The sequence below is a fragment of the Gallinula chloropus genome (genome assembly GCF_964237585.1).
Source record: "Gallinula chloropus genome assembly, chromosome: 7".
Classification (NCBI taxonomy): domain Eukaryota; kingdom Metazoa; phylum Chordata; class Aves; order Gruiformes; family Rallidae; genus Gallinula; species Gallinula chloropus.
In genome coordinates this window covers 21,616,128-21,631,653 of record NC_140092.1, presented here as the reverse complement: position 1 = coordinate 21,631,653, position 15,526 = coordinate 21,616,128, and the positions used below count along the sequence as shown (strand labels likewise).

The window sequence follows — 15,526 nt, the reverse complement described above, 5'->3', positions numbered from 1 at the left end:
TATTTATTCCAGTTATTACTTTTCAGGCAGTAAAATCAGACACAGCTCTAACTTTTATAGCTAGATTAGCATTTCTGCAAGTAGTTCTACTCATAAACTGCCTTTTGTAGATTATTTTAATCCTGACAGTTTGCCTGCCTTGCAGCAGGGGTCACATCTTGTACCCCTGTTCCCAAGGGCATGGAGCGACAGGACGAGGGGTGATGTTCACTGATGAACCTTTGCTAGGAAATCTGATTTCAGATGTCAGACTGACACCTTCTCGTTGGGGAGATGGAGCCTTTCTGGCCTCCAATCCTGTAGGAAGCTGGGGAAGAACAGTTCCTGAGGGCATGGAGCGATGGGATGAGGGTGGATGGGTTTAAACTAGAAAAGGGAGGTTTAGATTGGGCATTAGGAAGAAGCTCTTCTCTCTGAGGGTGCTGAGACACTGGCCCAGGGTGCCCAGAGAGGTGGTGGAGGCTCCATCCCTGGAGACATTCAGGGTCAGGCTGGATGGGGCTCTGAGCACCCTGCTCTAGTGAAGATGTCCCTGCTCACTGCAGGGTGGGACTGGATGGGCTCTGAAGGTCCCTTACAACCTAATGCAGTCTGGGATTCTACATTCCCTCCTATTATCTCACCCTAAAGATAAGCAATAGCAGAAGACGCTGGCTAATGAATCCTCCTCAGGTCCTGAGGAAACATGTTTAGCCATGTTAACAAGGAGACATTTAAACAGCAGGGACACCCATGCTAAAGGCAGGACCCCTATGTTGGAAAACCCAATAGTGTAGCAAAAAGCTTTAATTCACTTGCCTGGTGGATCTTTCAAGTGCAAAAGGGTGATGGGACGGGGGGAGGAAAATAGCCCCAGAAAACTTCCATAGAAATTCTCTGGTTCAAAAGGAGAGACAAAAGCACCTTGACACTGCCATTAAAGATTGCTTCTTAGCACCGGGACAGTAAATTCATCGTGCCACGGGATCTTTGCAGGGAATTTTATAGCTAGCCCAAAGGAAGGCAGTAAGAGCATCAGTGTAATGACATATTTAGTAACTCCTGATGGATCCTCAGCACTACATGGACTAAAGTTCATTTAAAACCTGTTACAGTTTTGCACAGTGTTGAAAGGAGTTTTGCAGTAGCTCGAGTCTTATTTCCCTAAAACTACTGAAGTACCATGTATATTCAGAGCCATAAATCAGGGTATGGATGACACTCATGGTTTCACAGAATCAGAGAATGTTTGGGGTTGGAAGGGACCTTGAAAGCTCATCCAGTCCCACCCCCTGCCAGAGTGGGATCACCCAGACTAAATCCCACAGGGACACATCCAGGAGGGTTTGAATGTCTCCAGAGAAGGAGACTCCGCAGCCTCTCTGGGTAGCCTGGCCCAGGGCTCCCTCACCCTCACAGGGAAAAAGTTCCTCCTTATGTTCCCATGGAACCTCCTCTGCTCCAGCTGCACCCGCTGCCCCTGGTCCTGTCACTGCCACCCCTGAGCAGAGCCTGGCTCCAGCCTCCTGACTCTCACCCTTCACATATTGATAGACAGTGATGAGGTCACCCCTCAGGCTCCTCTTCTCCAGGCTATTTACATACTTGTGAAGGATGCCCTTAAAAACTAGGCAGGTGAATCACACCTGAGTTCACTTCCAACTGGAGACCCACGTAAAGACAGAAACCTCTGCAGAACCACACACCAGGGAGGGCAAAGCAAGCCTGGACAGACTGCATAAGCAGAGCTGCTGTGGGGCTATTTTTAGCCTAGATTTTATATCAAATAAAGCACCCTGCATGTCACAAATGCACCTTTTAAAGGAGCCACTACCATCTGGGAAATACCTTGGAGCTATTCCCCATCAGACTACACCCAGATTTGATGTCTGTCCCCCCATCCCAACCCCTCACCCTCCAGGAAAAATAAAATGGGACAAAAATAACAGAACATTCAAGCAGGTGACAACAGAAAACTAATATTTTCAGCTTGAACAAGAGACATCTGAGGGAAGGAAAGAAAAAGGCCTATAAAATCCCTCAGGATGTGCAAGGTGCAAATAGAAACGACTGTTCAATACTTCTCACTAAATCCTGCAGGGCCTGAAGCAAAAGGCATCAAGAATGATGCTTTAAAGGAAAGGAAGGGATGTTTTCCTTTGAGGCTATTAAATGGCAAAATTCTTTTGTCACAGAGCACCTTCAAAGCCAAAAAGCGCAGCAGCACCCAAGCTATTAGATCTCTTCCAATAATTTTATACATAACGAGCTGTGCACTGCAGTTGGGATGCAGCCTCCCCTTTGCCAGGTTCCCAAAATGCTGATTGCCAGAAGAAAGGAGGATACACTCAAACCATTCATAGTGTCTGAGCATCTGCTACGTGTGCTGCTGCTGCCTCCCCAATGAAGCCACCGCCGCTGCCGCCCCAGTGAAGCCCCTCTGCTGCTGCCAGGAGGTTGAACTCAATCGCTCAAGGTCCCTTCCAACCCCTACAACTGTGTGATTAAACAGATCATCCTTCTCCCCAGACCAGCCTGCAGAAGTACCCTGACTTCCATTCCATTCCTCCAAGCACGCTCTGCACCCCGTTCATTCATTATTCCATGAGCAAACACAGCACTGAGGAACAATACTGCTCTTCATCAGCCCTCAAAGCCAGCCTGACACAGAAAACGCATCTTCCTGACAGATGAAGCAATCCTAGAAGCCCTGAGCACCACAGAAAACTATCTAACGGTTGGTTTTAATGCTTCAATATATTTAGTCCAAAAAATTGATCACTTATAGCAAAGAGCACTTCCAAGTGGAATCAATTAGCAACTAAACAAACCTGTAGTGACTAAATATATCATAAGAGACAATCAGCAAACAGCCGAGCGCTGCTTCCCACCCACCATGCTCTCTGACACTTCCAGGCTTGGGACACAGCAGCAACTGCCACTGCAGGGAGTTGCAGCCCATAATTCTCCCTCAGCACCTTTGCATTCTGTCCCTTTCAGTTCCTACCCTCTAATGACACTACAAAAGCAGAAAAACAGGAGGCCAAGACATCAGATCAGTTGTTTGCTGCCTTTTGGTTTCTTGGGTAGGAGTTTGTGGATACCCAAGCAGCTTTCATCGCGTACACTTCTTGCTGCCACAGAAGCTTCCCAGTGCCAGGGTTTGTACCCACCAGCCTAAACTCCACCATATATAGACTCCAGAAGCCCCTGAGCTGGGAGGGCCCCCTCAGGCCCATCAGTCCCACTCCTGGCTCCACACAGCCCAGCCCAGGCAGCGCAGGGCACTGAGCGCAGCGGCCAGACGCTTCTTGCCCTCAGCCCAGCTCGGGGCTGGGACCCCTTCCCTGGGGAGCCTGTGCCAGCGCCCGACCCCCCTCTCAGCACAGAACCTCTTCCTGACACCCAGCCTAAACCTCAGAATGTTAACCGAGGTTCCTAAAAATCAAGCTTTCCTTTCCACTTTTGATAAAAACAACATTTTATTCAGACAGTTTTATTCAGGTCAGTAGATGTGAGAAGAACCAGAATCACTAAGTTAAAAACAGAAGTTCCATTTAGAAAAAGGAATACTGAGTGAGAAAACATGTAGAAGTTAAAGACATCCTGACTGAAGAGCTCTTTATATGTTCTAGACACATTTAAAATGATTGAAGTGTTCAGTTCTATTTGAAATTGCTTTGGCTCCAGCACACATGCTGAAGATATATAACCCTGGTGAGCAACAGTGTCCTGTAGCTTGTACTGGAAAGCTCCAAAGAAGTATCACAGAATCACCAGGTTGGAAAAGGCCTTTAAAGATCATCGAGTCCAACCGTCCCTGTCCTGTGCTGACCCAGATCTCTCAGTACCTCATCTCCCCCCTCTGCCCCCTCCCTGGGCAGCCTGTGCCACAGTCCCACAACTCTGCCAGGGAAGAACTTTTCCCTCCCAGCTGAGCTGACCCTGCCCTGGGGCAGCTTCAGCCCATTCCCCCTCGTCCCATCTCCTGTCCCCTGGCTGAAGAGACCATCGCCCACCTCTCTGCACCCTCCTGGCAGGGCAGTGGAGGTGGGGAGAAGGTCTCCCCTCAGCCTCCTCTTCTCCAGGCTCAACACCCCCAGCTCCCTCAGCTGCTCCTTAGAGGTTTTGCCCTCCAGCCCCTTCCCCAGCCTGGTTGCCCTTCTCTGGACAGGCTCCAGCACCTCCAGGTCCTTCTTGGAGTCAGGGGCCCAGAACTGGATCCAGCACTCGAGGTGCAGCCTCCCCAGTGCCCAGCCCAGGGGCACAATCCCCTCCCCACACCTGCTGGCCACGCTGGCTCTGACACAAGCCAGGATGCCCTTGGCCTTCTTGGCCACCTGGGCACACTGCTGGCTCCTGTTCAGTCACCCAGCACCCCCAGGTCCTTCTCCCCAGCAGCTCTCCAGCCGCTCTGCCCCAGCCTGTAGCCCTGCTTGGGGTTGTTGTGTCCCATGTGCAGCACTCTGCCCTTGGCCTTGTTGAGCCTCATCCCATTGGTCTCAGCCCATGGGTCCAGCCTGTTCAGATCCCTCTGAAGAGCCTCCCTACCCAACAAGATGTTTCCCTGTACTGTAGAGAACAGAAGGTTAACCAGCTTCCTAACCACCATGGCAACACCCAGAGCAGCTCATAAAAGCAAAGACTTTACCTCATAGAGTTTGTTTCCCTTGGGAGAGTCCAAGACAAATTTCCACATTTGGATCTTGAATATTGTAATTTAATAGATGAGGAGACTTTACCCATCCTCCCCAGGTTGTTTTTTCAGATGTAAGTTCAATAAAGCTTGCATTATACACCATGAAAAAGTCTTAAATGACTTATTAAACCTAAAAGCAGTTATCATTTAAGAACCAGCAATATCTTTCACCTTGAGGTCAACACATCAACAGCTACAATGGCACAACACACATATCTGTCAAGGTTTTGATCGAAGAAGTGTGAGCTACTTACCAATACACACATCTATCTTCCCCTTGATAGCAGCCTCATGCAGAGGGGTATAGTTCCAATTGTCTCGAGCGTTGGGGTCTGCCCCTTGACACAGCAACAGGCTAACCACTTCAGCGTGACCGAAAGAACAGGCGTTGTGCAGGGGTATCAGCCCTCCATCGTCACGAGCATGAACATTGGCTCCTGTCTGTAGCAAGTGCTCTACAACATCCTTCCTTCCAAAACCTGGGAGAGAACATATTTCTGCTCAATTGTCTGATAAAACAACATGATTTGATATTTCAAACTGCTCACTCTGAATCCAATGTACAGACAAATAATACTGTTCACGTCCCTCTTACATTTCTTAGATCATTTCACCACACAATTAAATGCTGCAGCAAGTGAATTTCCATCAGAGATTGTATTAACTCCACAGATGGAAACTGTAACTGAAGACATGGAGAGGCCCTGGCACAGGGTACACAGAGAGGCTGTGGGAGCCCCTGGATTTCTGGCAGGGCTCAAGGCTGGATTAGATGGGCAGCCTGGGTTGGTGAGGGTGTCCCTGCCCATGGCAGGGGGCTGGAACTACATCATCTTTGAGGTCCCTTCTAACACAAAGCCTTGTGTAGTTCTGTGACATTATTTGCCTTCTAGAAGGTAAACACGAAGCTCAAGAGAAACAACAAAGCAGCTGCCACTTCTTAGACCAGTGACTACATAACCAGGCTGCAGCACAATGCTCCTGAACCAGCCACAGAAAGGTTTGAGGTTCTCAAACCTCACACAAAGCACTGCCATACCCTGCAAGCCAACGACTTGCCAGGCACAGAGAAAGAGAATCACTGAATCACAGGGGTTGGAAGGGCTCTCCAGAGCCCATGGGGTCCAAGCCCCTGCCAAAGCAGGCTCCCTAAGACAGGTCAGAGCTGGAATCTCTCCAGACAAGGAGACTCCACACCCCCTGGGCAGCCTGGCCCAGGGCTCCCTCACCCTCACCAGGAAGAAGTTCTTCCCCAGACTGGGACGGAACTTCCCGGGCTCCAACTTGAGGCCATCGGCCCTTGTCCTGTCCCCACAGACCCTGAGAAGAGGCTGCCCATGTCCCCCTGTGTGCCACCCTTCAGCTATTGATCCCCATTGATCAGATCCCCTCTCAGGCTGCTTCTCTCCAGGCTGAACAGCCCCAGTTGTAATTCCAGCCCAAGCCTGAGCTCCCAGGAAGCGATACCCTTATCACACTACGAGTTCACGTGCTGCAAACACACATAAGAAAGATTTCCACAGGCCAGTAATTGATCTTTTCCCACACCAATCCTGCCCTTCGCAGGCTCCGAGCCCATGAGGCTGCCAGGATGTTTCCTAACTGACCACACAACCTGCACTCTCCATTCTATCCATATGAATCCAGCTGAAAGTTGTTCCTACCACCGCTTCGAGTTGCACAAGGCAGAACTAATCAGTGACGCAACTTTACAACCAACTGTTTGAGTAAGGTCAGGCATCTCTCCCATGCCAAGGACCTATCAGACAACTGCAGCAGTACCTGAAGCAAGGCTCTCCAGGGCAATTTAAGCTAACCTGTGGTACTGCAGGCAGAGAGGTCAGCTTGGGTCTCTGCGTGGCGTGGAAGCATGTAGTAAGTTTTTGATTACATCCTGGCTGTCCCTCAGGGAACACTCATTAGTTAGTTATGTTACTTCTGCCTCCTCAGTGGCTTATCTGACCTGCATGTGCTGGAGCAGCTCGTGTTTTTATGACTAATAGCTCACTAGTTGATAAATCAACTTGATCAGCTCTCTCTGACCACTGAGTATCTCCAATCCCAGTGAGACCACTTTGCCTTCTAGACTCAAGCTGTGTACTCCAGAAGTCTTCCAAAGAATAGCTGTGCATTGTAGCCTCCATAAAATGATTTAGTCCCAACAGTGATCACTAGCAAAGCCAGAAGCATGCTTAGAGCACCAAGTCCCCCAAGCAAGTATCTTTACTATAGACCCAAGCTGAAGTAAAAGGAATATCACTGATGCTCCAACAAGTCACCTAAAATCAAGTTTCTCCAAGCTTGATACCACCAAAAGCACTCCACCCTGTGATCCCAATTCCACACCTCCCAAAAGCCACTCTGGAATCCTCCTCTTCTTCCTCAGTAGGGGAAGGGGCATTAAGCTATGGTTCAGCAATCACTATTAGTACTCTTAGTATCCCTGGGTCAGACACTAGGCAGAGAGTAATTGTAAAGCCAGAAGAACACACTGCCTGTGAACCTGAGGGGCTAACTTCATGATAACAAAGTTCTTAAATGGGTGTGGAACTGGACCAGCTTATGATTGTAGCTCTCTGAAGAAGTTAGCTAGGACTCCACTTAGCCACCTCTACAAGAGGTGATACTACTAACAATTTACCAACAAGGACTCAGCCTAAACATATGGATCAAGGTGTCAGCAACAAATGTCTATATATTATACCCTTTTGTAAGGCTAAACCTTGCTTCAGAAGGGAAGAAACAAGTCTGTTACCAAAGCAGCTCCTGGTGAGGGGCATAACACACAGTAACTGTGTTCAAACACCAGCAATTAAGTTTTCTCTCAAGGAAAAGGAGTCATTAAGCAGACCACAGGATATTCCAGTGAGGAGGGTGGATAAAACTAGAGAAAGCAAGTTACTTTTACAACCAGTTACCACTCCAGTTACTCAGTGGAACTCCTGAAGTAGTAGAGCTTCTCCTAACATGTAGAAACCAATTAGCTCTTGAGCTACAAACTGGAGGAAGAATGTTCAGAGGAGGCATACAGGAAGAGGGCAAGCATAACTCTTTCCCAGACATCCTCTTCTGTATGGATAAAACCTTCACCCAAACACACTTTTGCTCATGCCTAGTACAGCTGTTTGGGTTTCTTTTTTAGTTATAAGCTTCTTTTTATTGAAAAAACCTGGATGCAAAAGCATTAAGATTAATACCTCCACTTGCTTTCTTTGTTGTGTTTTGAAGTCAGTCAATCGCCTCTAAGCCTTTAGAGTCTGCTTCTTCCTTTGATCTTGAGTGCTGCTGGACAACATCCAGAGCCTGCACTGGTACCAGAGACCCAAGTATCCTGCAAACCACACAGCAGATGAGTTTTCCTATTTCCAAACAGATGTACCTCTACAGAAGAATCCCTCAAATCACCTGCAAAGGAAAAGCTGATCACTACCCATCCTGAAAGACATTCAGGGTTTCAGGAGAGGCTCTGCTGAAGAGCAGCCCAGTCGGAGGGGAGGATAATGATCCCTTGTTTAACCTCTTCCCACATCCCCCTCTCACCCTGGCAGGGCCTCAGCACGAATTTCTGCCTTATTAATACCAAACCAAAGCAGGGTGGATGTATTCAGCCAACATTTTGACACAGACTCAAAGGACCAGGTCCCCTCCACTCAGATATCCCAGACACAGAAAACCTGGATAACACTGTTGCTTCAACTTGATGTGGCTCTGTACATTTTACCTGGAAGCAGATAATGGACAGATCACTCTGACTTCTAGAGCCAGATTTAGACCTATTCTTAGCTTCTTTAATAATTTATCACAGAGATTTCAGTTCACACCTTATCTCAAGCTCACGTACGTGCTCTCAGAAGTCACCCTTTTATCTTCCCTTCTGCCATAAAAAAGGACATAAGGGTGGTTTTGAAGCTGGCACCCTCACAAAGCTTACAAAAACCCTAACTTAGTGGTTTTTAAAAGAAACTAGAATTAGGGAAGTTCTCCTCCCATGTTTCAGTAGAAGTCACTTAACTTTGGCGTTGCTGCCAAGAGGATGTCTGAGAAAACCAGACTGAGCTAGGGAGAGAGGAAAATAAACAAAAATCCCCCAAAACCCCCACAAAACCCCTGCTAACCCCAAAACTGGGAAAAGAAGAATGAAGAGTTCCATTATCACAAATCAGAAGACCAGAAGTGACAGGTTCTTGTCACTGAAGGGTTCACTCACTGTGTGCCACACTCTCCAACTCTGCTCCCCTAGCAAAAGCTGTACAAGTGACACGTAGATCCAGCTCATAAAACATGAGCTGTTATCCACAGAACAGTTTTATATACACAGCAGACTCATCATAAGCAAACAAGATTTATTTCTCCTTCTGCCCTCAAATGAGGAGGAGAACAAACCTCCTGGCAGATAAATCCTGCCTAAGATCAGCTGTGCCCAAGTGATGTGCTTACAGGACTTTCCAGACCCCAAAATCTCTGTAACACCAACTCTGCCTGATGCCATTCGATGTCAAACCCACTTGGACAGGACATACTGCAGTGATTTGAGATTAAACATGTACAGTAGCTAAAGGAAAGCCTTTAAATCTGGAAAAAAAGATACAGCCATTTGCTAGGTAGGGGAACTTCACCTGCTGTTCTCCTCAGGCCACAAGCAGCACCTTCCACTGCCTCTGCAGCAGCATCTCACTGACACCAAGAACTCTCTGTACAGCTTTATCCCCTTCAGCTTTGTCCAGCTCCTCTCTAAAGCAGAAGTTGTTACTGCAGCTGCAGCACCACAGCTGGTACCAGCACTGAAATTACAGCTTGAGATCTCAGAGCTTAAGGGGAAGCAGCAAGGTCTAATTTTAAGTCCTGACTCAAAAGAAGCAGAGCAGACTTGAGACAAGCCTTCCAAAACAACTTCATACACATGCAATCCTACCAGGGTTCACTAAAATCAAGCCCACCTCCATACTCCAGAAGCTCACTGCATGTTAAGCTCCACTTGCTAAGGTCACACTATCCCTGGCAGAACTCAGGGATCAGAAGAAGGAACAGGAAAAGGCTCAGGACCAAGAGTTCCCTTAGAGGCACTGGAAATGCCTTCTGGGCTTTGAAAAGGAAAACAAACCCCTCTGATCTCACAGAGAATTATTTGACTGAGGAGTTGAACACCAGTGTTCAGAGTTACAGGCAACACTGGGCCGTGAGACATGAATTTTTATTCTGATTTCACCACAGTGATTTAAAGTCATAACATCTGCACTTAAATCAGTCTTAATGACTGCATGTGTACTAGTGCACCACTTAGAAGTCCAGACAGAACCCAAGCCCCTCCAGCACACGTCACAGAGCCCCTCGGCCTGACCAGCGATCACGCAAGCCCTGAGCTAGGGCTGACGACTTGAAACACCTCACTCGTTTTGCTTTTATCATGAATTTGATGTACCCTGTGCCCCCAGAGACCACCACACCCCACACAAAACACTCTCCATAGAATCCCAGACTGGTCTGGGTTGGGAGGGACCCCAAGGAGCACAGAGCTCCAACCCCCTGCCACAGGCAGGGACACCAACCTCCAGGCCTGGAGATACACAACCCTGCCCAGGGCCCCAGCCAACCTGGCCTTGAACACTCCCAGACACGGGGCACCCACCCCCTCTCTGGGCAGCCCCTTCCAGCCCCTCACCACTCTCTCTGCAAAGAACTTCCCCCTAAGATCTCCTCTAACCCTTCCCTCCTCCAGCTTTAGTGCACAGGGAGCACACTAACCGGAATCAGCCAGAAAGCCATGCTGACATCCAGCTGGTATCAGACATCACTGTTAACTGCTCTTCTGACCTCACTTCTGGCCACACTGACACCTCTGTGGTGAGAGGCACACTCTCTCCCGGACACACCTGTAACTTCTCCCAAGTTCAGCTGTTCCACTGGCCTCTTTCCCCAGCCCCCAGATCAACCAGCACAGGTGTCTCAGCAGAAGACTAAGAAGTTACAGAGCATCCACTCTGAACCCAGCCACGCTTGCCTCCACCACAGGCATCCCCAGCTATCAGGAGCCACGACAGTACACACCAAAGCCCTGACTTCAAGCCAATACCGTCCTGAGCTCCTCACATCCTGTGCAGGAGCTCGCGGCTTGTGTGTCAAAGCCAGAGGAAGAAGCCCCCGGCCGCGGGTCGCACGGCCTCCCTCCCAACCCCGGGCTCTCTGACCCCGCTCGGGACGGGGGAAGGAGACGGCACTGGGGGGGAAGGAAGGAAGGAGACGGCGCAGCTGCTTGCCCACCACCCGCGGCCAGACGCGGCTGGGCCCTGCGCTCAGGCCGCTGCTCCGGCCCGGCCGCTCCCGGGGAGCTGCACCCCCTTCCTCCTCCCGGCCCCGGTACCCACCGGCGGCGAAGTGGAGCGGCGTGGACTTGCGGCCCGCCATGTCCTTGGCGTTGACGTTGCCCGCGTCCACCAGGCGCTTGACGCGCGTCACGTCCCCATTGCGGCAGGCCTCCAGCAGCTCGCGGAAGGCGCCGCTCGCCGCGCCCGGGCCCGACGCCTCGGGGCTCTCGGCCGCCGGGCTGGACGCGACCGACGACGACGCGGACGAAGAAGAGGACGAGGAGGAAGCTCCGGAGCTGCCGCCGGAACCCGTCGGAGGCGGGCCCGGGGCTGCGGGCCCCGCGCCCTCCGCGCACTCCGGGGCCGGGGGCCGCTCGGCGTCGGCGGGCGCTTCGCCTTCGGGGCCGGCCAGGCTGCGGCGCTGCGCGGCGGGGGCCAGGTCGGCCGGCGGCAGGCTGAGGCTGGGGCTGCGCGGCGGGGAGGCGGCGGCTGGCGGCGGCGAGGCCGGCCCGGGCGGCGGGTGGTGATGGTGGTGGTGCTGGGAGCGACGCGGCGGCGCCGCCATCTTCGCCCTCCTACCTCCCCCCGCCGGCCCCCTCCCGGGCCCGTCACTGCGGCAACGGCAGCGGCTCCGCCCACGCTTCCGCCCGCGGCGGGCCAATCACAAGGCGCGGCGCCCGGACGTGACGGCAGCGGGGCGGGGCGGGAGGAGGCGCGGCCTTGCCGGGATCCGCCCCGCGGCGGGGGGAGAGGCTCGTGTCTGCCCCCTGGCGGTCGCCGCTTGTCGCCGGGCCGAGAGGAGCCGAACGGAGCCGAGAGGAGCCGAACGGAGCCGAATGGAGATGAAGGGAGCCGAGAGGAGCCGAACGGAGCCGAATGGAGATGAAGGGAGCCAAGCCGAGCCGAAGCGAACGGAGCCGAAGCGAACGGAGCCCAGCCGAGCTGTACCGAGCCCTGCCGAGCCGAGCCGAGGGGAACCGAACTGAGCCGAGCCTGCCATACTGAGCTGAGCCGAGCCGAGCCAGGCCGAGCCGAGCCCTGCTGAGCTGAGCCAAGGCGAGAGGAGACAGATGGAGCTGAGCCGAGCGGGGCTGAACCAGGCTGAGCCAGGCTGAGCTGTACCGAGCCGAGCTGAGCCATACCAAGCCCTGCTGAACTGAGCTGGGCTGAACCAGGCTGTGCCAAACCAACCTGAGCTGAGCCAAGCCGAACGGAGCCAGGCTGAGCTGAACGGAGACAGGCTGAGCTGTACTGAGCCAAGCCGAGCTGAGCTGAGACGTACAAAGCTGAGCTGAACCAGGCCGTGCCAAACCAACCTGGGCTGAGCCAAGCCGAACAGAGCCAGGCCGAGCTGTACCGAGCCGAGCTGAGCCATACCAAGCCCTGCTGAACTGAGCTGAGCTGAACCAAGCTGTGCCAAACCAACCTGAGCTGAGCCAGGCCAAGCTGTATCAAGTCAAGCCGAGCCATACCAAGCCCTGCTGAACTGAGCCGGGCTGAGCTGAGCCAAACCAAGCCACGCAGAGCCGAACTGAGCCAAGCAGAGCCTTACTGAGCCCTGCAAAAACTGAGCTGAGCCAAACCAAGCCAAACCCACCCAAGCTGTACCACGCCGTCCTGTGCTGAGCCAAAACCAAGTGAGCCCTGCGCTGATCCCAACCAAGCCATGCCGAGCCGAGCCAAGCTGAACCCAAGCAAGCCATACCCTGTCCAGCCAAGCCCTGCCTGGGTGCAGGTCCTGCCCGGGCCCTGCATGCCCACCACGGCTGCTGGAGCCCGCTATGCAGGTGTGCAGGGGTGAAGCAGGAAGGTGAGGGTGGCAGGGAAGGCCCCAGCATCATCCCAGGCCAGCCCACACAGCGGATACTGGGGTTCCAGCCAGGCTTCGAAGGGGCTGGAGCTCGCTGCTGGCTTCCCACTGCCCGCCTTTCACAGGGCAGCCAGTGAATAAACCACAGTCCTTTGCCCCTCTCTGTATTTCCCATAATCCCAGGCAAGGCAACTGTTCTGAGGTGTGCTGGTGTGAAAGGACTGGTTCTACTGCCTGAGAAAAAATCAAGTTACATAAGCAATGTTTGTAAACTTTTGGGGATTCATGGTGGACATGGGCCATGAGCCAGTGTTGTGTGCTGGCAGCCCAGCCAGCCCCCCGTGTCCTGGGCTGCGTCCCCAGCAGCGGGACCCACAGGGCTGGGAAAGGGGGATTCTGACCTTCTGCTCTGTGACAGACACCCCCCAGCAGCGCTGCCTCCAGTTCAGGAGTCCCCAGGACAAGGAGGATACGGAGCTGTGGGATGATGTGAGGACTGGAGCCCCTCTGCTCTGGAGCCAGGCTGGGAGAGCTGGGCTGGCTCAGCCTGGAGAAGAGAAGGCTGCTGCTGGGGAGAGCTTCTTGTGGCCTTTCAATACATAAAGGGCACTTACAAGAAAGATGGAGGGTGTTTTCACCAGGGCCTGTAGTAACAGGACAAGGGATGGTGTTTGTAAACTGAGAGAGGGTGGGTTTAGATGGGACTCTTAAGAAGAAATTATTTACACTGGGGGTGAGAAAGCCCTGGCACTGGGTGTCCAGAGAGGCTGTGGGAGCCCCTGGATCCCTGGCAGGGCTCAAGGACAGGTTGGATGGGGCATGGAGCACCCTGGGCTGGTAGGGGGTGTCCCTGACCATGGCAGGGGGTTGGAACAAGATGGGCTTTGAGGTCACTTTCAGCCCAAACCAGTCTGGGATTCTGTGAGAGCTGTGCATGGGAAGAAAGAAGGGATTAGGATTCAGTCTGAGGCTTGTCTATGCCCAAGTGCAGCCTGGCCCTGGGCTTCACAGTGTGTGATGCCAAGCGGTTCTGGGGATGCACCTCCTCTTCAGACCCCCTCCTTTGGGTGGGGGTCCCTATCCCATCACAGCCCCCAGTTACCCCAAGCCTCCAACTCCCTGCCCCACACGTACAAGAGCATTGCTCCCCTCCAGAGAGATAAGGCAAGCAGCAGCACTGTCCACCCCAACCCTTACCTGTCCCCTGCCCAAAACATGCCCAGGATCCCTTCACATGCTGCCATCACCATTTACATACAGCTTGGGGCAGATCCATATCACCCCTGCAGAAACAGTGGGCAAGAGAGCGTGAGGAATGCAGCTCTGGGCAAAATTCCTACTTAAGCTCAAGGAGGAACATGGGGAGAGAGGTTGAAAGCTGTGAGTCAGCCCAGTGCCCAGCAAACCAGCTCTTGCTGAAGTGGGAATCTGTGGTTTTTAACACCTGGACTGATGTGGAAGGCAGGCAAGCTGTCTCCCAAGGGGATGCCAGCCTCCCTCTGTGACCACACCAGAGCCCATGAGCTCTGCAGGGGCTCATGGCACCCCCCACATCCAGCTTGACGTAGAGCTGAATTTGGGTTGGCATCCCATCATGAGTGGCTGATTACATCCACACCTCTTGTCCCACTAAACCCCGAATCCAGCTCTAAAAACACCCTAGGTAACTCCATGTCTTTTCCCTGACCCAGGAGGAAGGTGCTTTAGATAGACATCTTGTTAATGATGCAGCTGCAGTGAAGCAGAGGCACCTCAGGTTTCAGCTGAATAATGAAACCCCAGCAATAAGACTTTCCAGGGCCACAATTTCAAATTAAGAACTCCAAATGCAGCCCTGCCATAGAATGGATTCCAACGAAATGGGATTAATTTATTTCCTTTTTTAATCTTTTCCAAACAAAATGCTTTATAGCACCCCTGGCAGTTTTACAGCCACCTGCCTCTCAGCCCTGGCTGGGACAGCTAGGAGAGGGGCTTGGGGGGGTAACAAGGGGTTGGGAAGGGGGGGGGTGTTCTGAATATTTTTAAGCTCCAACAAATAGGAAATGGCTTGAAAATCAGTGTGGTACTCATGTTTAATGGACTTCTAGTATCCTGATGAGTAAATCAAGAGGAAGTAAGGAAGTGCTGTTTAGAGAACCTCATCTCCTCTGCCCAAGCAGATGGGAAGCCATCAGTAAAACCCACATTTTCTGAGGAAATCTTTCCCTTTCCACTCACAATCAACAGCTTTGACCACAGTGAACGTGTGGAAGAAGCCAAGAGACACCAAACCTGGCTGCTGGAGGTTACAGGATGGAAAGTAAGGGATGTGGGAAAGCACCAGAGCTTTCCTCCTCAGATGAGGAGCACCGGGGACATCTTTGTGCCAGCACGCTGCTCACCATGGGTTTCTTTCTGGCTTAGCTCCATTCACTAGCTAAAGGGGCTCACTGAAGTTTAGTGCTGTGTGGCTCTGCTCCTGCTACTCACCCCCATGGGGAGGCAATCAGCCCCTGCTGATTTGCTGATTTGGTGATGGGGGTTTTGACAGGCAAAGCTTGCCCTGTGTGGGCCAGCTCCTCCCCGGCTGCCCTTGTGTGCTGTCAGAAAGACATGTTTAACACAAGATGTGACCTCTACTAGTAGGAAAATGGGAGATAAGCACTTCCCTCCCTGGTATTTTTCGGCTGGCTGAGTCAAGCAGCTGCTGGGAGCATCCCCAGAGGAGTGGTTCATCCAGTTTTCCTGTGGGAA

At 52.3% G+C, this 15,526-nt stretch overlaps 1 protein-coding gene across 1 annotated transcript in view; it reads right to left on the bottom strand.

Moving 5' to 3' along the window:
* TNKS (tankyrase) overlaps window positions 1–11,545 on the bottom strand; it is a gene marked incomplete at its 5' end in the record, with an annotated part of 93,092 nt that extends 81,547 nt beyond the window's left edge. Inside the window, 2 exons of the mRNA XM_084266866.1 lie at window positions 4,933–5,157; window positions 11,041–11,545. Of these exons, the coding sequence (XP_084122992.1) occupies window positions 4,933–5,157; window positions 11,041–11,545 (730 nt within the window). The remainder of the gene's footprint in view (window positions 1–4,932; window positions 5,158–11,040) is intronic.
* Between the last annotated feature and the right edge of the window lie 3,981 nt (window positions 11,546–15,526).